Source organism: Poecilia mexicana, unplaced genomic scaffold (genome assembly GCF_051168715.1).
Source record: "Poecilia mexicana isolate PSO_F unplaced genomic scaffold, ASM5116871v1 scaffold_3, whole genome shotgun sequence".
Lineage (NCBI taxonomy): Eukaryota > Metazoa > Chordata > Actinopteri > Cyprinodontiformes > Poeciliidae > Poecilia > Poecilia mexicana.
Window position 1 is genome coordinate 18,350,201 of NW_028263372.1, and position 25,733 is coordinate 18,375,933.

General features: G+C 37.3%; 2 protein-coding genes across 2 annotated transcripts in view; both read right to left on the reverse strand.

Moving 5' to 3' along the window:
- Window positions 1-780: 780 nt before the first annotated feature.
- On the reverse strand, window positions 781-10,616 carry LOC106932125 (uncharacterized). The gene is made up of 7 exons (XM_088004259.1): window positions 9,867-10,616; window positions 7,956-8,116; window positions 5,347-5,482; window positions 3,256-4,530; window positions 3,078-3,149; window positions 2,406-2,737; window positions 781-1,611 (listed from the first exon to the last, which is right to left on the reverse strand). The coding sequence occupies exons 4-7, from the start codon at window positions 4,049-4,051 to the stop codon at window positions 1,408-1,410; spliced, it is 1,404 nt and encodes a 467-aa protein (XP_087860385.1). The 5' UTR covers window positions 4,052-4,530; window positions 5,347-5,482; window positions 7,956-8,116; window positions 9,867-10,616; the 3' UTR covers window positions 781-1,407.
- The window catches only part of LOC148160208 (uncharacterized), a 45,977-nt gene continuing 24,636 nt past the window's right edge, over window positions 4,393-25,733 (reverse strand). The window contains exons 3-8 of the mRNA XM_088004623.1: window positions 19,820-19,930; window positions 17,457-17,588; window positions 9,867-9,974; window positions 7,956-8,116; window positions 5,347-5,482; window positions 4,393-4,530 (exon numbers count right to left, since the gene is read on the reverse strand). Coding sequence (XP_087860749.1) covers window positions 4,393-4,530; window positions 5,347-5,482; window positions 7,956-8,116; window positions 9,867-9,974; window positions 17,457-17,588; window positions 19,820-19,930 — 786 coding nt within the window. The remainder of the gene's footprint in view (window positions 4,531-5,346; window positions 5,483-7,955; window positions 8,117-9,866; window positions 9,975-17,456; window positions 17,589-19,819; window positions 19,931-25,733) is intronic.

A 25,733-nucleotide genomic window follows, 5' to 3' on the forward strand; every position in this document is an offset into this window, starting at 1 on the left:
GTGTAGCGTTTTCTGCCACACTTTTTCCTTCCTACTGACTTCCCACTGAGGTGCCTTGATATAACACTCTGCAAACAGCCGATTCGTTCAGAAATTTCTTTCCGTTTCTCACCCTCTTGCTTGAGGATGTCAGTGATGGCCTTCTGGACAGCAGTCAGGTCAGCAATCTGACCCATGATTGCGGTTTTGAGTAATGAACCAGGCTGGGAGTTTTGAAAGGCCTCAGGAATCTTTTTCAGGTGTTTAGAGTTACTTTGTTGATTCAGATGATTATTTTTATTGCTCGTTCAGAGAACCTTTTCATAATATTCTAATTTTTTGAGACAGGGATTTTGGGTTTTCAAGAGCTGTTTGCCAAAATCATCAAAATTAAAACAATAAAAGACCTGAAATATTTCAGTTGGTGTGCAATGAATCTAAAATATATGACAATTTAATTTTTATCATGACATTATGGAAAATAATGAACTTTATCACAATATTCTAATTTTATGACCAGCACCTGTATTTAATATTTATTTATACATTTTATTTTGCTTATGGTTATGTTTGTATTTACTAATATCTAACACTTTTGATGGAGTATCATGTCAACAAATAAGCAATTTCCCCTTGGAGATCTATTCTATTCTATTCTATTAGAATTCCTACAGTTTTCATCCCTACAATTCACAAGTTTTTATAATTTGTAAAAGAAAAACATAGGATAATTACATCAGTGTACAAAGACAGAAAGAGAAAAAAGAGATTTCTGTAAGCAAAAAAAGACTCAGCCAAAACTAAAAATGCATATTTTATTGTAACACTGATAAGAATTGTAGCACAATGAGGTAAGTTAAATAATCAACATTTGTGATGTTTTTGAACCACAAAATATTCACCACCTTATCAGAAATATTTCCACAAGTCAGCAAACAATGGCCAGCAGTGTCCGTCCTGTCAGTTCAGTTCACAGTTTTGTACAGACACATTTGTTTCTCATGAGGACAAGACGAATACAGACAACAGATATTTTTCTCTGCGTGTCTGTCACGGATCCAGGCTTACCAGCTGGGTTATTAGTTTCTTTTCATAAGGAGATGAAATTCAGTAGAAAAGGTCCCCTGAGGGAGAAGAACATTCTTTTATTTGTTTCGGATGAAAAAAAAAAAAAAAAAAAAAAAAAAGCCACTACAGACACTGGCAGGCTCTGACGGAGTTTGCTACCATTTTTGCTGATGACTTGGCATGGTCTCACAGGGCACTATGAGCAGCATAGGAGCACTTCAGATGCTTTGTACTGCAGCCACACTGAGCAAACAATGATCCCATAACGTCTGGAGAGTTATTAATTACTCCGCAGACATCTGCCACACAGGGCGGCAACATCAGCACACTGGAATGCCCTCAGAGTCTTGATCCGAGTGGTCAGAGAATGGTTTCTCTGCACTCAAGGCCTTGTTCAGAGGATGGGGAGCCCTGTGGGTCAGTTGAAGAGCTGGTTTTCTGTGGGTGATGTTTTGAGCGGCACATGGACGGGGACGGGGAGGAACTCAAAGCACCGCAGCTCTGAAGATGTATGTCCTCGTGGTCCCGTTTTCTTGGACTGCCAATGATGCGCTGGGTCATTACCTAGCAACAAACAACAACAAAGAGAGAGAGAGGCTTTGGTAAGCTGTTTATGCTTCTGCTGCAATTGCCTCCATGAAGAAAACTAAGTTTAAAACCTTAATGTGTTGGGGGAACTAAAGTCTCACAAGACCTTCAATCATACAACTGACTTTAATTTAAAACAAACAGAAAACCTCCACAGCAAAACCAGCTCAAACCCACAGAAAAACCAGCTCACAGATCTTTGGAGGTCACTTAAAATAGTACTGTATGTGTAGTCAAAGTAAGAAGGTCATGGATTACAATCCAGGATGGAGTTTGGATGTACCTGCTATGACTACACTGATATTTTCTGGAAAATAAATATTTTATATATATATATATATGTTATATATATATATATATATATATATATATATATATATATATATATATATATATATATATATATATATAGTTCTTAATGATGCAAGTGAGTTACTATGAAAGGTTATCCTTATGGCTCTTTTGAATGGGGATTTCAAAGTTATTAATTCCTTGTTTAATAAATGTGTATGTTAATCTGATTTAGTTTAATTATTTAGTTTTAGTTAATCAATAGTGAGAAGACATAGCTGAATAGTAGAAAATAACCTTTTTGAATATCAACTCCTTTTACGTCTTAATTGTCGATTTCCCTGTCAGATTCAGTTAAATTCTGAATCCTCAGAGGTAGAGAAAACTCTCCTCATGATTTATTTTAGAATATTATTCTGTATTCATTTAACAATAATGCCATCAAACCTCGCTTTGCACATATTACTGGTATATGTTACCTGATCTATGACATTGGCACTGAAGATGGCCTCTTCCATGTGTTTCTCGTCTGACTTGATCACACACTTGATGTTGTTGACGACCTGCTGGACTTCTGGAGGTAGACTGCTGCTGCTGGAGTGCTCCAAGAATTTGGCCACTAATATTTTTGTGTCTTTGTACATCTTAAGGTCAGCCAGTGAGTGCGGGCGCTCATGGGAGGGGTGCGTGTGAAGGGATCGAGGTTTAAGGTGGATGTCCACTTTCCTGCCCTCCTTCTGCTGCTGCTGCTTTGTGACAGCTACATGGCCCGGCTTCGCTCCGACTACTTCTGATGAAACATCTCTTGGCTCTGAGGAGGAAATCATGCAAAAACTTTTAAAGCACAGAAAATGACTGTAACTTTTAATATTGAAGGTCAAATCCTGTAGAGTTTGTTACATTGAATCAAGTAACGTAGCAGAGAAAAGGTTAATGAAGCTGACTTGTACTAAAAAAAAGGCATAAGCAGTGGTTTTTTTATTATTATTATTTCAATTCTTTTTTCTACATAAAGCAGAAAAAAATATATGCCACAAATCAATTTCCTTTTATTCTTTTATAAAACAAAGCAAAAATCATAAGACGTCCAAATTTAAAGAGCATGAATGTCATTTCAACAGTAGATATATAAAACATTTGGACTCTCTTACCCTGTTCTGGAGAAGTACGAGCTGAGCCTGCAGCAGCTGGGTTATTTCCAGTGGTGCAGGCACAGGTCTGTCCTGCAGGGGGAAACAAAAAACTTTACTATGAGCCTCAATTCAGAGCTAACTGATCACTTTACTGATTTCTCCTCTAAACGTCCTTTAAAATATTTTCTGCACGTACTTCCTGTTGTGGTGGAGCAGGAGATGGGGTCACTGGTGGAACGGACGATGCGTGCCAGTTTGCGATACCTTCTGGCTGCTCTGAGCGCGCGAGGCCTCTCGGAGGGTGACTGGCCGCTCTGAGCTGAGGTAGAGGGGGGCTGTGACGAGGAGGAGGGTGACCAAACACTGAAGCACAGCCTGGGGCCTCGTGGCCGGATGGGGGGAGAGGGAGAAGGAGAGGGAGCCAAAGGGCTGATGGCAGAAGTTCCACCAGAGGAGGCCACTGAGGTGGGGGAACAAGGCTGCGGCGGTGGCGGGATAGTTACAGGTAAGGTGAGCTTCCTGCTCATCATTCTCGCTTTGATCAAGGAATGTGTCTGGGCCTTTGGTGGCTCCTCTGGTAAATGTTTGGCTGAGGCCAGCTCGTCACAAATGTGCATTGCGGCCCTCAGTTCCTCGCAGGGATGCGTGTTCTCCGCAGAATACTCCTGGTCCAGGTTGCTAAAGTTTTCCGAGGACCAATCCGGTGAGCGTTCCAGGGAGTCCTGGGTGTGTGAGGACTCGCTGAATCCCGTGTCGCTAGGGCGCGCGTCGGTGTGAGGCATGCCGCGGTGGCAACGGGTAGAGAGACGCGTGCAGAGTTCAAGGCTGGTGCAGCTTCCGTCAGTGGGGGCAGTCTGCAGGGTGCCAAACGGAGACGAGTCGGAGCCCTGCACCTCCAGGGAGCACAGGTCCTCTGAAGAGCAGGTCTGGTCCTGGTCAGCAACCTCAGACACCATCAGTGATGCACTGTCAACTGAGGCTGACATTTTCATACAGTACAAGTAAAAAAGATTAGCCACAACATGACTTAAAAGCCTTTGTAATTATTGCTCTCTTCTGCCATTTTTTTAATGGAATATTAAAAAATACTTAAATTTAATAATAATCCAATCCAAAGCATGCATAAAAATGATTGAAAATAATTTTTTTTATTAAACAATAAAAATGATAAATAAATAATTTAATTAATGATTTAAACGTGTGTATATATGAAGTTATAATTAATGAAACAATTATAAAAGGAAAAGAAAAAAAGATCAAACATAAATGACAAACTGAAAAGAAATTAAAATTGCTTAATAGTATTAACAATGAGATCACGTTTCACATAAAATTAAATAAAATTAAATTCAACCAGGTATTTTGTCAGTCTTAGTTCTGTGGAGATGTTACCCTGTGTGCTGAATCCTGCTGTGGTATTTCTGTCACACAGACTGGACTCAGTGGCCTGTTGCTCGATACTGGTGGTGACCTGGAAAAAAGCAAAATCATTAGTTGAAAAACGCCGCAGACGTTTCATATAAGCAGAGATGCAGAACTTTGTTTCGATTGAGCTGTGAAGCACCTAACCCGCAATACTACTGCCTGGCCTGTAGGGGGCTGTGTTACTCTGTCACACGCTAACGAACGTTCATTTCTCATTTTAAAGGAAAGTTCAGGAAAAATAACAGCTTTGTATATAGAGCTACATGACAACAGCTTTATTTAAAAAACCTTAAGTAGCCGGACTGATTTTAGCATGTTTGCTTTTTTATCATTATACCCTGAAGATGTCACGTACCCTGCTGCTGCTTATGTATTTCTATTTCAGACAAATTATCCTACTTTTGATTCCCAAACCAGATTTCCATTATAGTTGCTTTTGACTTAACTTGTACATGCAACCAAATAATGGAATAAAATCTTTTGGTACTGAATTACAAAAACATTATAAAGGAAGATTAATTTGTTAAATATCAGACAAACCACATAAGTTAGTTACACGCTTTTTCCGTTTGAGTCATTTAAACACATAGGTTGTGCACCCATTTTTTAAAAAACAAAAAAAACAAATTCATTTCATACCTAATGGAAAAATACTTTATTATGAATAACAGTTTATCTGTAATGTATTAACATATTACAAGAGAAGTCTATATTTGCTTATTTGAATGTGTACATAAGGGGAAAAAAATAAATCCTGAAAAATATTTATTCTCTAGGAAAGAGCCGAGTTGTGGGTTTTGCTACTTGTTTGTTTTCAGTGTAGACAGTAGCTTGAAGGCAGAGTTGTATGTGCATCTCTCACCTGGCTGGCCGGGGTGTGGCCCACCACAGACTCATACGGTGGAGGGAGGTCAGTTGGATAAAGGGTTCCCGGGCTATTTATGGGCACCCCATAGATGGCGCTGAAGGGGGAGTGTGGAAAGTCCAGATGCAGGCCTCTGCCAAGGAGGTAAAACAGAAACAAGCAACAGATAAAAGTCTTACAGACGAATAAAAAACCGGATGCAGAGATAATGGATAATACGCAAAGTCGGTCTCACGCTAGTAAGCATTTAACTGGCCTGATAAACGTGAATATTGGTCAAAACAGGAGCATCTATTGAACATAAAGAACTAAAGGGTGAAAGACATCCTCTTGTCTGAAACACTCAAATCCAGGCAATATATATCATTGCCCCGTTCAGTGTACACCACCTCTGTTTTATATGGAGCCAATTAAGAATAAGCAGCCAAGCGTGCCGTTATATCTTTTAATTACAACCCTATTCTCAGCTAAAGCGGCAGAGCATGAAATACAGCCTGAGTTTCCTCCAACCATCTGAGCCGTTATGATGTCATGACACATCCCTGGCCTTCAGTAGGGACACCATAAATGCTTCGTCTGCCTTGTAGATATTTATGGCATAATTGACAAATAGATGTGGCTTTCAGCCAAATAGCATCAGCTGTGGCATTCTAGCTCATAAGACTGAGGAAAATGGGGGGAGTTATAAGGAGGAAGGGTCATCTAATCATCCAGAGCAGCTTAATAGGGGGAAATGCTCCAGCTCTCCAGTGGTCAGAGTGATTGTCACACTGCGATAAGAAATGTATAAATACTGTTTAAAGTCGGGATTTTAAAGACTTAAATGCTGATTATGATTCCTATTTAAGAATTACAACATTGGAAATGGTAAGATTAAGAATATTGTTCTAGCTCTCTCGGTGAGCGATTAATTATTTATATTTTGATTTAAGGTAACAATGAGAGAGCTGAAGGTATTTTATACCAAACTCAAATTTATTGCATTGATGGTGTTTTAAGATGACTTAGCACATTCTATTAGAGTTTAGCAAAGCTAATGCAGCTGCAATTACAAAAGCAGCAGTGTCTGCGTGTATTAAATCAGGAAAGTAAATCTACCTCAACGCTGATTTCCTAAAGCTTGCCAGCATTTTAAAATCTAAAAAAAAAAAAAAAAAAAAACACAGAGAAGGAAAGGTCTAACGGATACAATGTTTTTGACAACCTCAAAAATCTGCTAAACCGTTTGTGTATATAGACCACTTTGCATAGTAAATATGGCTGCATATCATGTATTTTAAAATATAAATACTCATTGGAAATTTATTGCAACATTTAAAGAAACCTGGATACACTTATGTTGTAATTTACTTAGTTTTATCCAGCTGGTGTTGTATTTTTAAAGTATAACTTATTTGTCCATATATTTTTTTAAGCTCCAAAGCACTCCTTTTGTTGCGATTTTAGTTTTATAAGAAGACAAACGTTTGGACTCTTGACTGTAGGGGAAGAGTTTAAGCATTTGGATTCATTTATTGCAGAGCCTGGCTGTTTTAAAACAGTGATTCAGCAGCACCCTGCAGAACAAAATGCTGCATCCATAGCAAGACAATTTGTGCCAAAACCTTTTTCTCACTCACCATATAGCAGGCTTCCTTCACAGAAGAGGAAATTCAAACCAGGCTATGCGTATAAATGAAGTCCAATTAAATCACTGATACAGACATTTGCAACTCTGATGAACATCTACTGTCCTTGTCTTCTTAAATCCTGAGCATGTGGGATCTATGTTTATCCACGATGAATAATGCATTTTAATCTGGCAGAAAATAGGAGATGTTTTTTTGTAATCTCTATATTTTAGCCTATATTAAATAAACTAAGACCTGCATGGCATTACTGGATCTTGGTCATGTGTTCTCTCCTTTTCATATTGAAGTTAGTCCCAGCATATAATTATGCCAAAGCTGAAAGAGGTCTAAAACCTCACAGCCATTCAATATTGAGATTTTTCAGGATTTTCTTAATCTTTAATGACATTATAACAGCTGATGTATATAGAGACAGCCATGTTTCTATATTTACTTTTGTAGGACTCAATTTCCACTCATGTTTACCGCAATCATTATTTGTTTCCAAATGGTTCTTCAGGAGTTACTGTTTTTTTACTTACGCTTTGGCTTCCCTTTGTTGTTCTCCATCCAGACTCAAATCTCCAGTGTTTTAAAATAATTGCATCCTGCTTTTATTTATATTGAAAGGATGTCTGAGAACTCGGAGGACTCTGTTCACCCCATTTCAACTGAGGTCCTCTATTAAATGTATTAGACTGCTTTTGACTGGTAAACACAATCTTTGCATACATTTTATTTTTAATTGTTATTAGATCATATTTAATTGAGTGGGCAAACAAAGGTAATGTTTACATTACTTTCATTTACTAAGGAATTTGTAGCAAAAAGGCATATCTATTGACTTACTGCTAATCCACAATCTAAAAACTGAACAATCACAGCTTGGCTATTGCTGTTGGGATTTAATCACATTTTTCATACTGGGATAGTGTCTAAATTTCTAAGCCGATAAATTGAAATGTTGCTATTACGCAGCAGAATTATGCTTCTCACCTTTGTCCATCCATTGAGGGGGTGCAGGTGTACTCTGGGGGGTAGTAGGGCGGTGGAGGGATCGGAGGAATGAACTCATCAAAATCCAGGGTCTGATGCAGGATGGTACCATGGGGGGTCATACACTCAGCGTTTAAGGCTCGGGCTCTGTGCGGCATGAACTGAAACGCAACATAAAAAGAACCATCAGCAGGCGTTTGTTACATAACTTATTACATCCTTAGGTTTGTTTTTTGTTTTTCTTGGTGACTTTACTTAACAGACTCCGCAAAGTGAAATGATGAGCCTACAATTACATTTATATTCACATCTATTATTTTGGTTACTGATAAAGTTTGTTAAAGAAACTAAAAGGAGGTTTTGTGATGTAAACCTTTTATGCTCATCTGCCTTTCATTTCTGTATTTACTTTATTTCTAAGCATCTTATGGTATAGTGGGGGTACTGTCGGCTCCAGCTTAGTTAGGCTGTCATGGATTCTTTGAAAATATTCAAGGATTCAAATATTGAAACATTTAAGGTGATCAGCATTATAATTCAGATGCTACGTAGAGCATCTATTGGACAATAATGCAAAATGTAGGTCAGTATAGCAAAAAAATGGTGCAACTGCTGTTGCACCACTTCGTAACAAAAAATGTTGTTTATGTGGATTCAAACATGAAGAGATTATGTTCAATCTGAACCATCATCACTAGCACATTTTGCAACTTAATTTGCTATCGTGTTAGGACAAAGTAAGTTACTTTTTACTGTGATGTCACTGCCTTTTCCTCCATACTTAGTAATTTATAATTATATCGGGCTGAAAGTTCAATGCTTTATGCATGTGCTCTCAGACTTCAAATATTATAATTTGCTAAAATGCTACATAAATATGTTAACCTCCCCCGTGTCAGCCACTTCAAGCATTCAGCATGCCGATGTGAGTATATCTTGACCTTTCAACAGACGGTCTGCTTAGCAGAGCATGAGAAAAAGTAAAGTTAGTATCAACCCATTGCTGAGACACTAATTTCTATAGCAGTGAAATGTGTCTGAGGAATAATGACATTTGTGCAGCAGAAGTTTTTGAAATGTCCAAACATCTCCTGGTCACTTGGTTAACCTAGAGATCACATTATAAGATTACTTGTGTGGGAAGGAAATGCTGGAACATTGCTTACTTAAAGAACCACAACATAGATGCACAGCAGTGTACTGGAGCTGATTCAATTCAGTTTAGTTCAGTTAATTTAGAAAGCGCCATTTCAAAACATCATCCTGAGGTACTTTATTAAAAACGTGTTTTCAATTCAGTTATACACACATTCAAAATCCTGGTTATCAAACAATGCATTAAGTTCAATTCATTACCCAGTAGATTGCAGAAATAGAAATACATTTACAGTTAAAAGAATGCAGAAACTTAGTAATGGCCCACATTTCTATATCACTACAGGACATCCTGTTCTGAATTAGGAACTCCTTTACAATATCATTTGCAATTGCTGAATAACATAAAGTGTTCCTGAATACATTTTTATCCCGACTTTTAGTCTGTTTTCTTTATAGTAATGCCTCTGAATCTGTGCTCTGCTGTGACACTTGGTTTCAACATGACAGAGCCCAGAACTCTGGGTTTGTCAGGCTACATTCAAAACAAAGCATGACTAGTGATTTCCAGTCTCTGCAGAATGTTGTCAAACAAAACATGTAGCCACAGGCAGCAATTTAAATATTTAAACTTGTTTAAGCAGGCATAAAATTCCCAGCATAAAATCTGTGGAGGGTTCTTGCATCACAAGCTACAGCAGTTAGCTACATGATGACAACGGCGCTCTACCTGATGAGTTGCGGGTATGTTCGACGATATGAAATAACAGTTGTTGGGATGTTTTTTTTTTTTACCCGCCTTTCCATCCCTCTTACCATCTGCAGTACATCAGTCGACACCATCTGCATGCAGCACATTGCGGTGGCAAGAGCGCACACGATGGTGGAGATGACGTTAAGGGCACAGACGCTGAACAGCAGCTCCTAAAGGAGAACAGATAGAGGAGGAGACTGTTAGAGGAGAAGAAAACAAAAAGGAGAGAGGGAAATTAAGAGACTAAAGGTTAGAGGAATTTGTGGAAAACATCTGGAAAAAATAGGTATGAAAGACCTGATTTCTTTAACTGGCAAAATAAGAAAAAGGATGTCTGTTTTTCTTTTCTTTTCTTTTTTATATATACCCAAATTAGCAGTTAATTAATCTGTAACCACATACTGATGTGCAAGCTGGTGAACCACAAGTCTATCACCATAAAAAAGACCAACAAAACTGACATATTTACATAGCCTGCACAAAAAGAGACATGAACCATTTTTGCTTAAGCTTTAGCTTCCTGGCTGATATCTCAGGATGTTCCACTACACACTGCTTAACTTTTGCTTCCTAATGATATGCATTTTGGGAAGTGTTTACTAGTCCTTCTACAATAATGCACCTCCACACCATGACACTGTCACCCTTAAACTTAACAGCACAATGTTCTCATCCTTGCAAGTTTCCCCCTTTTTCCTTCAAAAGGTCTTTATCAACTAACGCTTCCATTTTAGTTACATCGGACCACATAACTGTGTTCTGATGTCTTTAAGAACTGAAATATTTGTCCTTGCAAACTTTAATTGTTTTGTTTTTTTTGTCGCCTGTGTTGGTATCACTGTTTGACCAGTCTCAAGGTCTTTTGCTTTTGTTCTGGGGTAGAATAGCACATTCATTTCTAGGACACAGAATCCGCCTTCTCCCTGACAGCTGGACACTCCCATGGTCATAATGGTTGTGTATAATTGTTTGAAGAGATGAATGTTGTTCCCCTTTGGCATCTGGCAATTGGTTGAGCCAGACTTGTGGGGGTCCACATTTCTCAGCCTGATGTATTTTCTTTTTCCATTATGTAACAAAGGAGAAGTGCATCTGATGTGTTCTCGTAAACAGGTGTGCCTCCTTTTAGCTAAAATTAACCTTTTAAACGTTTATAGAGCCATAACTTTGGCTTTAGTCTGTTTTCAACTACGAGTGCCCCGGTCTTTAAAACATATCTGGGTTTTGTTTAAATTCACATAAACCTGCCGTAATTTGGAAGAGAAGAATATAAAGAATTGTTCTTTACTGACTGCAAATTGCCGCCAGCATGAGGAACATGAATGCAACATTTTTCCAGAGAATAACTGAATTTCACTCTTACATTTGTGAACAGTCCTCTAAACTAAAACTCACCAGGTGAAACAGAAGATATGCAGTGCACATGATTTTTGGCTCTCATTTATAGTGATATTATGTCCCTCAGATGGCCTTCAAACATTTTCAGTGTCTTCACACTCATGCCCACCCAGTTAAGATTTCAAGTTCCTTTGGGAATACGTGTATTTTTGAAGATTCTTTCTAGAATAACTCACATTGCAAAGCTTTTTTTCACTCCACATCTATAAGTGATTTTGTGTTGGAAGAAAGTCTGGGAGACTTATTGACATTACATCAGTCTGTCTGTCTGGCATTTCACGCCAAGCTGTTAATAACAACTGCTGTTTGGACTGTCACTACTTTCACCTTAAGTTTCAGTTAGTATACTCTCCTCAATTGACAGACTAATAGAGGCTTTAATTTCTATAATGTTAAGTATATCTCACCACACTTATGTACTTTATGGAGCATTAATGCTGACCAAACATTCAGCATCTACAAAGGCAGCTACAATCCCGAGGCTCCGGCTTCAACTGATGTCAAATGCATTACCCTTGGATTTACGTTGACCAGTCAACCCTAATTGCCAAGGACAGGATAGCCGCTCTCACCAAGGGAATGTTACACAGGACCAGTTTTCTTTCCGAACCTATGCCAGAGGTTGAATTGCATTCTTGCGGGGTTACTCTGGCACCTAAACCTTAAATTGCTGAGAGGTTTAAGTACTTTCTCTCACTTCTTCTGAAGCGAAAGAAGAATGAATAAGAGATTTATAGGCAGATAAATACATAGTCTTTAGTGATGCAGACACTGCTGCAGCAGCCAAGAGAGAACTAAGGCGTAATGCAGAGCTCTCAAGGTCCTGGCCAAACGCATAATCTTATTGCCTCATACTATTCACTAAGACGGCTGAAACAAGCAGCAGAAACTATCTTCCTCCGAACAGTGTTAGGGCTCATTCTTACAGATAAGCTAAGGAGACTTAAGCAGAGGTTCTTCTACACCAAAGAGAGACACCTCAGGTGTTGGGCTGCCAATCAAACACTTCCTGAGTGAAGACTTGTGGGCATGTTTAAGCTGGATGAGGCTCTGCAGAGATTCAGGACAGAAAACAAAAATGGGAATGTTTCAGGATAGTTAAGAGAGGTTTGACTGCTGTTCCCCCTGAATCATAATACGGAAAGTGTTCATTTTTAGATCTCTGCACCCATGGTGTGATGATAGGAGGTATGAGTATAGATCTGGATTGGGAGTTGGAATTGTGGAGCCATAGAAATAAAAGAAAATGATTTTTTTTTTCTCATATTGACCTCCTGCCTAATGTGGCTACAACCCCATGGTGACAGACTGAGGGGAGGACTTAATTACTTTTTCACATCACTGATACTCAACTGCTGCCTCTCGAACCGTGAGGTTCTGGACCGAATGTCTCAATTAGTTTTTCCTTCAAAGCGTCTGGAATCACATCACGCTAAAGGTGTCAAATAAGTGAGCCCTGTTCTTTTCCAATCAGTGTGAAGACACTCGTTTTGCAGGCAGTCGTGTTAATTTCCCCCCCATTTGTGAATCGGCTCTTCAGAGCCTCTGAAAGTCCTGAATATCGTTCAGGAAGAGACAGCAGAGATCTATTTTATCAGAAAAAAGAAAAATCTTTCAGAGATTTTCTAACATCTGAAGGATATCCGTGTGATGCTACATCCCATGCGGTTCTAACAGTGTTTTCTGACAGCCAACATCAACTTTTTTTTTTTTGGACATTTTGAGATACAATAGGGCTTCAATTGAATCAAACAGTTCAGACAAGCATCCATAAACCTCAGTAGCCCACCATCTGGGTTCTGCTTCTGTTGTTTTTCTTCCACTGGGCTCTTCCCTGCAACCTGCAAACATGAGTTTTTAAATCTGTTCATTTTTGCTGTTTTGAACGTTAAGTGCTACAAAATTATATTTCTCCCCTGATTTTATCTTTATTACACCGTTACATGTTTCAAATCATAAAACAAATTTGTCAGACAAAATTATCCTTAAGTACAAAAAGTAGATAATGAGGATCTGAAAAAAGTTATTCATTATAGTTCTGATATCATAAAATAACTATGATTATCAATATTTTGGAAAGTTTCAATTAACTTGCCACATGGAGGCCTGTCTCATAAACAGAATTAATAAAGTACTTAAATATAACTTCTCTGACAACATAATGCAGCCTGAAAGATAAAAAAAAAGATGCTACAATCTAAAGCAATTCAATTACAAATGACAAATTGTTGTTTGTCTTCTGCTATTGAAGCCAGCTCACTAAAATTAATCCAAGAGCTCATAATGAATCATCCAGGGTGTCAAAGCAGATCTAAAGCACTGCCAGCCTCATTTGCCTGGGTTAAAATAACGTTTGTGATCCAACAATAAAAAAGAGACCAGGCAGACATAGCCAAAACAACAACAACAAAAACATGTCTTTGTAAAAAAAAATTTAAAAAGTCACTTTAAGCTCAATATTATTTAAGTTTTGTTGCAGGACAAAGATCCAAACGCACCAGCAAACCCACTTCTGAATGGCCTCACTTATTTTTCCACATTGGGACAGATTTGATTGCACAGCTTCTCGCCCTTCATAGTCATCATCTAAAAAATGCTTTTTGTACTGAGATTGTTTTTGTCTGATGTTACAATTAGTTTGATGATCTATAACACGTATTAGTGACAAAAAAAAGTTTGCCTGTAAGTAGGTAAACACTTTTTCAAACCCCCGCACCAACATCAGGAACAGCATGTTCTTATGCTGCATAAAATATCTCATCTACCGTCAGGTGCAACTGCAACAGGACGTGTAATGGGTTTCTTTCACTTCCTCTTACAAGAGGGATAATGTTGTACCTGTTATTTCTCACTTGTCTGGAAAGTGATGTTTTACCATTACACACAATCTTTGGTGCTAGTATCCTGTCTCAGAAACCGACAAGCTGCATGTTTTTAATGGATCATTTCAGTGAAGTACTAATATTGTGCACTGATGAGTTGGTTTTTTTCCCCCAGAAATGAATTCTGGAAAGATGAGAAAATTGCCCAGCAACATAATTTGAACATTGACTGATGTTATAATCATACTTTTTACAAACAGCTTTAAATCTACGCTTAATGAATCATAGATTTAAGAAATACCTTAAAAGAGAGAACATCTGGACCCACACAGATGTGGATAAATAGCGTCTGAAAAAATTATATAAATTTGAAACCCTTCATTTCAGGAGTATAAAACTTCCCACTCTGTTATTAATAATGGTGAATCATACGGTGAATATTTTCATTATTAAAATGGTTTTCATCATGTTTTATCACCTCCAGAGAAAATGATTTTATCCGAGACATCATCAAGTTTAAAAATGGAGAAACTTCAGATGTGGATGCATAATCTGAGATAGATCGATGTTGTCACGCCGTTCCTTTCACTGACGAAAACACTGCGGACGAGAGAGAACAAGCTGGAAATGGTCAGGGGTTTGCCAAAACAGATGGCGATTTGGAAAGGGAAAGCCGGCAGTGCCAAACACGTCGGCTGCCGGTGGGGCAACTGGTCTGGGTTTTTGATGTCATGCAAATTACCTGCCACCCTGGTGATTCTGCATAAAACACCTGAAAATAAATTCATATTTTATTGTAGTAGCATAATCCTGCATTTCTTCAACAGTAAGCTTTTGACAATCGGTGCATGATGCCAATGTACAACAGGGTTCTTCTTGTCCAGTCTTGTTTATCACATTTGAGTTGTTTTGAGCTTGTTGTTTTAAATTATTCTCCTTTCTGAACATTTGGGTAAGTTTAGAAGAGGATCTATTTTCTTCAAGCGGTGTCCTGACTCATGAGGATCTATGTTTGTGTATGCAATAACTAGGATCAATTGGAATGTATGTATGATTGAACTGAAGTGACTGGAAACAACATTTATTATTTGGTGCTACATAAGTAAACTAAATTATATTGTTAAACTATCATGATCTCTTAGATCCAATCAAAACAGAAATGAAAGTTCCACCACTCTCTCTCTAAATAAATATATATACCTGCAATTAGTTATTTCTTAACATAGCTGAACTGCACTTGTCTTTTGACATATTGCATGTTAATTAGCTTCACCTGAGTTAATTTTAATCTAGGTTTGAGAGGACATCAATAATAAGGCATTATAAAACATTCCAGGACAAAAACCAAAGAGAAAGCGCTGAATTTTTTTTTTTCACTAAAGCTGCTTAATATGTGTGCTAACTGAATATTTAACCTCTGAAAAATACTTTGCCCTTAGGTCAACCAGAGTAAGGTTATACATCCGCCTCTTAACAGGAAACCAGAAATTACCTCAATACCACCTCTCACGAATGATTTACAGCCCCAGGCAGAGTAATGAAACGCAAAAAAAGACTGTATGGAAATTAAATACGTCTGTGAAGAATGAATGGCACATATCCCTGGCAATGTGATATGCTTTCATAAATGTAAGACAGCCACTTAAAGAGGAGAGAAGCTGTAGAGAAATGAGACACTAAGTCTACATCGTCTACAGCTTCATCTTGCTTTCATTTAAATCAGATTTCTTCTTTTGTATGCTACAGAAAAGAACAACACTGCAGATGAGTTCATCACAATCAGACGTCTAACAGCGTCTGAAATGGAAATTGACTCCTGGGACTTGCATATGACACCTTCCTCTTAGATATAACTCAATATGTCTGACTGCTCCGGTGCTTAATAAAGCTTTATAGCACCAATTCCCCATTTCTTTAATGAGTTATGACCATAGTGATGAATGTGCTCGATCTTTCCTCCTTTCATAAGCATTTTTCACCCGAAGAAGTCTTTTGATTTGGTTATCAATGTTTTATAATCAATCAGGGGTATAAAATTAATGGATATGATTGTCATTATCCATTAGGGGCAGAGTGCTTCACACTGTATTTTATTCCTGCAGACACCAGGAGAGATAAGATATTCCACCCAGGTCACGAACTGCTAAACTACAGCCAGCCTGAAAACGCAGTGAATACTAAAACATATGCCTTCTGGGAAAAAAAAAAGACATATGCTTTACAACTCCCTCTAATTGGAGACTGAAACTGTCATGTTGTTGAACAAAAACTACACATTAGAAGAAAATATTGGAAAGCATTTTCCCATGAGTCTATCTAGAGAAGTAAAATATTATGACTCTCATGCGTTAAAGTTCAATTTAGCATAATTTTTGTACATTAAAATGTTTATGGTAAATACAAGGTTTTAGGTAGATGATATTTGCAGATCATGACTATTTTTGGTGAAAATCTAAGAAAATGACATTCGATATGCTCAAAATCAAACTTTTCACACTCTGACCAGCCTCGTCTTTTCCAACAGTAATAATTGATGTTTTTTACCCACCATTATCAATTCTCTACGATTCACCTTTGAAACACACACACACAGTTTATTCAACTTTTACTCTTCAATGCTGTTGTTTAATAATTGTTGGCAAATACTGCTACATGTTTTCAAAAATATTGTTTGTTACTATTCTAGATTTGATCGTTAATTAATAGCATGCTCTTAACATCAGTATTTTGACAACATTTTATAACATTTCACAGTTTTTCTCATAAAACATACATCTACCTCCAGGGTCTTTTTACTAATTGAATCTCGATGACTGTGTTTTCAGAGTTGCTCATTCTCTCTAATTGATTTTTTTTCACTTCAAACTTCTAATTCCTCATTGCTTTATTAACAGTAATTGCTTGTTTTATCGCCACGTCCATCTCAGTCACTTTGTTGTTTTGTGCGCTACCTCAGGGCAGCTAAGGCTACAATGTAGCTTACCAAATAAAGTGTGTGAAAGTGTGTGTGAATGGGTGAATGTAGTGTAAAGCAGTTTGGAGTCCTTGGATTTGATAAAAGTACTAAACAAGTACAGTTAATTTACCATTTTCCATCTATTTGACCATTTTGATCATTTTATTGCGCTAGCTCCTAGTGATTAAACTCATGTCTTTCAGATTTTGATTTCTATAAAGCACTTTGTTTTACATTAGACTGAATTAAAAGTGTTCTATAAATAAAGTTCGACTGATTGAATGTTACTGTGACGAAAATGCAAGCAAGACTAAATGACTGAACAAATTAAATCCAATATCTTCTTGTAAGGCTGATATTTTCAGAGCTGGACATTATTTAAAACAATAATCCATGTCAGATAAAAAAAACCTAAATAAAATGCAATATATCCAGTATTCTTTCAAAACGTAGAAATGCGAGAGAAACACGGCCACCTTGAGGCGAAGGCGGATGGTGTTGCAGTCCCGCAGGGGGTTCAGTTTCAGCATCTCTGCCTGGTTGTTGCAGCCGGTGCTCTGCTTCTGTTGCTCGCAGCAGACACACACTCCATCGTTGTCAAACGGTACCTGGTGGGGAGGAGGGGAGACCACACATCCGCACTCAAACAGGCATGCCACAAAAACACAGAGAAACATGCGGGCGTGCACGACCAAACACACAAAGAGACACAGAGACACACGCACGGGCCAGACCTCAGCTTATTCTGTCGAGTAATTTATCCCCTCTCTCCATAAAAATACGCTGATTGTTTTTAGACAAATGAGACTCTTTTTTTTTGTTATACAGTGAAGCCTTGTGCACGTGTAAAAACGACAAAGTGAGGATATGATGAGCTACTCCGGGATGGATTGAGGTACCTCTGCTATGTGTCCCAGATTGAGTAAAAAGCAGGACATGAACTCAACAAGTATGGGTTAATTACATTGGGGAGAGGAGATGAAGAACATTAATATTTCAGTCACGTGTGGGTGAGGGTCCCTGGAGAGTCACATAAAGTACCAAAGTTAGTGTGCATGCGCGATCCGACTTGCAGGAGAAAAGCTGCTTATACTGTGGAAGTAGTTGGGTTAGTGGGCTGGGTGTCTTAGAAACCACAAGGGGCTTCTACAGTTATGAAATAGATACAAACCCCAGGCACTATAAATTCACTTTAAAACATCGGCTAGGCATCTGGTTAAGAAAAGTTCGGTCTCTAAAGGCTATTATTTGGATTGTTTTTTAAAAGAAAAGAGAGCTTACAGCTTTTGCAGCTACATAACAGCACCTCAAACAAAAACACAGTTCATACTCAGTTCACAATATCGCTTTCATACAAAACATAGATTTACAGCTATGGAGAATAATAAAGGGAGATTTTGTGGGTAGTTAATATTTTAAGCTGCCTGGATGCAAAGGGTGAAGAAGAACTAAAAAAAAAAAAAAAACACTCTTTTAAGTTTCCAGCTTTATCCACACCTGACACCTTACACCAGTCGAATATTTGCAAAACTATTTTAATATGTACCTTTATGGCAGCAAATGTTGATATTTTTATGTAACGTATAATAGACTAACACAAAAAAAGGGACATAAGCGTGAGTTGGAAGGCAAAGGATAGAGGCTTTATATGTTTTGTCGCACATAAAAATTGTGGAAAGAAATTGTATTCAGTGTCCCTGAGTCTATATGTCATAGAACTGAGTTTTGCTGGAGCGGATGTGATAATCGTGAGTCAGTGGTGACAAACAAATGGTTTTGTTGATTTCAGGAATGACTCAGCTCAGCAGTCTGTTTGGAACAGAAGTTGTGTAAAGTTGGATAACAAAAAACCCATGACCATTTGTCTGGTATGAAAGTTGTTTATAACATAGAATTCATCACAATATTGCTCTGTTTAGTGGCTTGGTAAATTCTTCCATTATGCAGGATTTCTTATCATGGAGATAATTAATTGATTCAATACTTGTGATGTACTGAATTTGTGACAATAACCCTCATATATGTGACGTTACAGCACATAATTGTGAAGTGGAAAGGTACATAATTTTGCAATTTTATCAATAAAATTCTGAAATGTGTGCTGTCTACTGAATGCAGCCCCTCTTTATTTTGATACCCCTGAATAAAATCCCATCCATTAGGAAGGCTACTTTATAAAACCATATCCTGAACTTGGAACATTTCACAGCGCACTGCTCAATCCATCCCGTTATTCCTCATAGAATATGCCTGAAGTGCAAACTTACCAACACAAGGGGAGCCAATCAAACTGACAGACCAGTGCATAAATTATAAATGCAACTAAGAGGTTTGTGGTAACTCTAAAGGACCTGCAGAGGTTCACAGCTAAGGTGGGGAAAAAACTGACAAGTGGACAACTATTTGCTCATCTGACCTTCATGGAAAATTATCAAGAAAATTATGGTTGAAAAAAAAAAAAGCTACAAGACGTCCCATATTTGCAGCTTGCCAAAAAACATGTAGGGGGCAAAAATAAGATGTCAGATTAAGATGTGAGACTAAAATTTTACTTTTTCCATTGCCTATAGCTTGTTATCTTGTATGGACAGGTCACCAGTCCATCACCGGGGCAACAGAAAAACACACAGGACAAAAAAACATGTATTGTTGGCCTACATTCAAAATCATACCAGAAAACTAACCCTGCTCATCACCCACCACAGACCACCCCCTCTGAGTGCTGGACAAAGGCACCACAGCACCCCACCCAAACACTGCATAGAAATAATGGATGTAGACATTGGACTGGCGGTCAAATAACTAAGATTGCGATGGGTCAATGTCTAGTTGGTCTCACCAGCTTACACTCCTCCAGCGAGTTAACAAGCTGAGCGTTTTGGCAGGAGAGAATGGAGCCCGCCAGGTTGAGCATTACACACACTGCAGACAGCAGCATGAAGAATGTGATCTGTGGCAGAGAAACAAGAGGGAGGGAACAGAGACAAATTAGAAACAGATAGCACAATGTCAAACTGCTGCTGTCTGCATTGATGAAGCGCTTACGTCCTCCTGACACTGTTTGAAAGCAGCGGCAGCAACAAAGACACTTTGTGCTTTTGCTAATCAATCCTGGTTGCCACAGAGGAAACAAGAGGGACCGACGACTTCTTCTACCTCACACCTGCAGGTACTGATGTTGAAAATAAACAACCAAACATTTTCAGAGATATATAAAACGAGAAGATCATGACTCGGTTCTGTAGAGTTTAAGCAAACTTTTGCGCTGTGCAGGAAAAAGTAACTAAGCAACTAAGATCTGTCAGGGAGTCTAAAATAGCAGTGAAAAAGACAACAGATCCTTCCTTTCATTTGTTACTTGTGAGCTCTGTGGAGATTACTCCTGCTCCCTGACAGGAAATATATCTTCTGGACCTAAAATATCGCCGCAGTTTGAAGCAAAGAATTTCAAAAAACTCACAATTGGTTCATTAGAAAAGCTCATCGGTGACCTGATTTTCAAAAAGTGTTTGAATCATGGGATAGTAGCAGTGAAGGACAGATACCAAACAGAAAGGTGATCAGCAACAAGCATAAACAGATGGAGAGGAGGAGAACCCAGAGTGGAAGGCAGAAGGAAAGGGAAGGAGAGATGGGCATGTAATAAACAGATGGAGCGATAAATTTAAGTGCTTCTTGCCACGGCAGAAAATTGAAAGATTGGGAGATTGATGAGCAAGCTTCAGGGGAAAGTCTTGGATGTGAAAAACAAAACCTGAAAAGAAAAAAGGAAATGCAGACAGGAAAAAAAAAAGTACGGACACAAATGGGAGGACAAACCCTTTTATCTAATGGTAATGAAGTGTGGATCTTATAAATCAACTGTTCAATCCTAAAAAGTAGTACGCTTTGAAAGCTGCACCATCACATGAAACAGGATCATTACAATAAAAAACGCTGTTTGTAATATATAACTATAATGTAATCAATCAATTTTCTAGGCAACAGTATTAATAAAATTAAGAAATATTTGTTGCATAAATGCTCAGTAACCAAGTTAATGGGGAGAAGAAACGCAGATAAACATGCAGGTAAAGAAGAGACTTTTTATTGTGTATCATGTGGAGCACCTTCAAAAATGGTGCAGCATAGGATGTTTGGCACTCCTCACTCTGCAGAGCTTTTCTTTTTTTAATAGCTTTTTTGGCATTTCTTTGACAGTGGTCGAACAGGAAAGTGAGCAATGAGAGAGAGATAGAAGACAAGTAGAAAAATGAGGAATAAACCACTGAAGTTTTGTCCTTTCTATTGAGGAAGAAATGCCTTTTCATTTAGGACAAAAAGATAAGATGTCACATTTTAGAAATACCACCTGGCAACCTTTAAAAAAAAAAATAAAATAAAATAAAATAAAATAAATAAATAATAATTCAAGGTTTAAACAAGCATTTGTAACATGCTACAGGAGTTACCATATATTATCTTTTGGTGAAATAATCATCGGTGTGTCTCATCACGAACCACAGAATCCGCCTTATTAACAAGCAACAATAATTTAACATACTGCCAATTTTAATTGACTATTAACCCCAATGTGAAAAATAAATATGTCTGCAATTAGTACTTTTACCTAATTACTATAATTAAATTTGGTGTGGGTCTGTGTGTAGAAATAGATTTACAATAATTTGTGTTGTCTCCCTCTCTTTATACTTTCATTTGCACATTAAAATTGTAATTAGAGAATGAGTATTGTAGTATTTTATCAATTAGCTTTAACTACTGTAGCAAAATAAAAAGTTTGTTTCTAAAATTAGAGAATAAAAAAATTGGGACAACTTTAAAAAGAAGATACAACTGTTTCCAGTACTACCTTTTTATGAGCTCCTCTTTTCAGTTCAAGGTTAAATTGGAGGATAAATCTGCTTGGTTATAATTAGAAATGTATCAGACTGAAACTGGCTGATACTTATTTCTGATTCTCTCAGAGGTCCTACCTGCAGATTTAGATTTTTGCTGGTTTTGTGATTCTCTCTACAGACTATGATGCAAACTCTTTTTGCCGATGCACTGATTCTCAAAAGGACTTAAGTCTGAACTTTGACTGACCCATAAACTGTTCTATGGGAGCTACGGATAAATGTTTACGCTCAGATTGCTGCTGAAATGTGGAACTCTCTTTCAGTCCCACCTCTAGTGCAGCGTCTAAACGTTTATCTTTAAGTATTAATGGGTAATTACTTCAACTTTGACTAGTTTCACGTTTCTAACTGGTCTAATTGGTCAATAAAATAATCCCCATAGCATGATGCCACCACTACTATGTTTCATCATGGAGATAATGGTTTACTCTGTTAGTTTATCACAACATAAAAGTGTCATTTTGCATGTATAAGATGGTTCACAGATAGCTCTGTCTTCCATCTTCAGATTATGTGTTTAACAGTGCTTTGTGAGAGATTTATGGCTCAGATTTTTTTTTCAACTAAACCCTCTCTAAACACTACTATGCACTTTTTCTATGGTGGTGACCTATTACAAAAGACTCCCAATATACATTGTCATTTGAGGTTATTAAGAGGTTAAATGTGGAAAAACTCCACACTACCAGGCACTACTAGGTGTCCATATGTTTAATCTAATTTTTACTGAAAGCAAAACAAAAGTGTTTTATCCAACATGCTGTTTGTTAAAACTATAAAAGTGCATTTTAAACGTCTACGTATTTCATTAGGCTCTATTACTGAGCGTATGTTTAGTGCATCTCTAGTTAGAATAAAAGAACTGTTCAGTTCTGGAATGAACAGAATATAATTAGGATAGAATTAAACTTTATTGTCATTGCACACATCACAAGTACAAAGCAACAAAATATAGTTTGCATCCAGAAACCAAATTGGCTTAAACACAAGTCCCTATGACCGTCTCCTTGACAAAAAGAAAAAAAAAACAACTAATACTAACTAAGAGCTTCTGTAAAGGTCAAGTAATTAAGGTCACATTGTTGAGAAATCTGAAAGCAGAGGGTTTGCAAAAACGTGTTACTCGGAAAAATATTAAGACATGTTTGCTCTGCAACAGAAATACTCTATAGCAGAAAGCAAAAGACTCGTACATCGAAGGACACAAAACCCATGTCAGATCATTCAGAGTGAATTATAAGTCATCAGTAGCTTTAACAGAAAAAGCAGAGTTGTTACATGAATGTGAACAGTGAGCCGAAAGCAAGTTTATTGTTCACTTTTGCATTAACTTCAACGATGTGATGACAATAACTATCACAACAACACACAAAGCATAAATATTACAATGTTGCAAGGGCAATGACAGTAAAAGCTCCCTGATGTTCAGGTCGGAAGCTGAACGTTAATAAAATGTGTGTGGCTCAGCTGAGCTGTGCTGAGCCACACACACATTAAATAGACAGTTCTAACAGAATAAAAAGCTTTTCATCAAGGCTACATTGACTACTGGAAGGTTATAAAATAATGTTGCTTTAAAAGCATTTTTAGTTTCTACCTATATTCGGTGTGTCTCCCTCTTTAATTTAGCCAGAATTTACAGTCATTCCTTTCCCTATGGTGGATTAAAGTTACAAAAATTCAGAATGTAGACTTATATTCATAACTCTGTAAATGAAAAACTACCCTGCCAGAAATAAGAAATAAAATATCAAGGTTATTTTTGTTCAGTTATGGGTAGCATAAACCTTTGTTTCCATTTTCATTAGAACGTAAATAAATTATTTTCTTTACATTTAAATTTTTAAATTAGGGAACACAGCAGATGTAAGAGTAAAAACAGAGAACAGAAACGCACATGGAAAGATATACACGAACTTAGGAAAATACATTTGTGAAGTAAATACAAATGAGAATTTTAGAGAATAAAACACATCTATAATGAAAAATCCATATCACAGTCCATTGAGTTTTCCATGATTCTGCAATTATGGAAATTTATGCAAAATCAACAGATTCCCTCATTTCTTAGCTCATATGCATAATTGTGAGTTTATTGCAAATTTTCCACAATAATGATTAAAAGCTTTGGGTTGCAGGTGGGAGGCAACCTGCAGGTGCCTCCCACCTGCAGGTTGCAGTATTTCTTATTTCTACCACTGCTGCCTCAGTTGTACTGTACTTGTCAAGTTATAGCAAACATGATCAATATGAAAATTGACAAAAATCAAGCTGTTTAAGTTTTTTAAAGAATAAAAATGTTCAAGTAGCTAATCTATATTCTTTTCTTGTATATGTAGATTTAAAAAAGATGTTTTATGGGGAAAAATATTGCAAAGTTCTTTGCAAATATTCCCAAAGTAACACCATAAAAACACATCAGGAAATCCTGGAGGGACTAATACAAAATATATTTCAGAACAAATTAAACATGGATATTGACACATAAGTTAATTATTCCTTTAATCCTACTTTTTGCAGTCATCATCATCCATAATATCATGCTGGTATAAATAATATATATATACTTTTTGCCCTATATTCTACTTTTTATCAAAGCTTTCCACTGGCTTCAACTTCGATTTACATCTGGAATAAAAAAAACACAATCATCAGAGACATCAAAAATAGAACAACTTATTGTTTGAAATAGATCAAATAAATATCTTTTTAAATTACATGAGTCCCATAAATATTCACACTAGGGCTCTTTAGGCCTGATTAATCAAGCTGCCACCAGTGCACCCCAATGTTTTCTCACCACTAAGATAATTGTCAAGCTCAGCCCGACACAAATGCCTTCTCGTTACCGTGTGAGATCACAGAGCACCATTTAGCAGCTAGTCATTAATTACTGTGACGCTGCCCTGTGCATGCCAAAAAGAAAAAAGAACACACACACACACACGCTCATTCCCATAAAAGACGCGAATGCTGCTCTTTGCTTTAACAGCCAAAACAGATTTACGCTGCATGTCATCATCACATCGTTTAGGACTCACTGCAGAGGACAATACGGCATAATGTAATCACCATCCATCTGCATGACATGCATAGATTACAGAAGAACTCCCGAGGTTCTGTAATTTCCAATAACTGTCACTGAGGTTAAAGCAGACATGCCTCTTCATCTCCAGCCCATCCTTTAAACTGCAAACATTAGTGATAGGGTTTTGGATGTTCACATGGAGGCACAGGCCAATAATATCAGGCTGCATCAAAGATGGCTCCTTGGCTGTGTTAGTTCCCGAAAGGCCTTAATGGTGAGAGATTGTGGTATTTTAATTTTGAGAAACGTTTTATTGATACTCCGAGCATTAACAACATGTTTTCCATAAAGTTTTTGCACGTTTTCAGTTTATTCACACAAGAAGATACATGCACCACATTTGCTTTCCATAATGGGGATTTTTAAGTTTCTTTTTTTTTTCACTCCTCATAAAAAGTCAATTTAGATAAAGCTTATTTAAGAAACACTAAAAAAAACAATTAACGGAAATCAAGTGCTTAACAATTAAGTCAAGTTATGTCATTCTGAGCCAGATTTTGAAGTTTAGTGTAAGTATGACCATTAAGTGCAAGGAAGGAGAAATGCATAGTAAGGGGAAATCTCTATAATTTATAATAAATTTATATATTGTGCAGATTCTTCACACATAGAGAAGAATTTCAAGAGTTTGATCTTGTTAAGCTTGATGATTATGGCTTATAACTAATGAAAACTCACCACTCAGTCTCTTGAAAAATTTACATCTGACAAAAAGCTAATGTAGAGAAGCTTTTATTAAATTTATGAGATGGACTTCAAGAACT

What these genes read in the sequence shown, in the direction of transcription:
- LOC106932125 (XM_088004259.1), bottom strand. Translation starts at nt 4,051, where the DNA reads ATGAAAATGTCAGCCTCAGTTGACAGTGCATCACTGATGGTGTCTGAG. An exon ending in CTGCTCCACCACAACAGGAA is followed by an intron (nt 3,150 to 3,255) that starts GTACGTGCAGAA and finishes TTCCCCCTGCAG; the next exon opens with GACAGACCTGTGCCTGCACC. An exon ending in TCGTACTTCTCCAGAACAGG is followed by an intron (nt 2,738 to 3,077) that starts GTAAGAGAGTCC and finishes TTTCCTCCTCAG; the next exon opens with AGCCAAGAGATGTTTCATCA.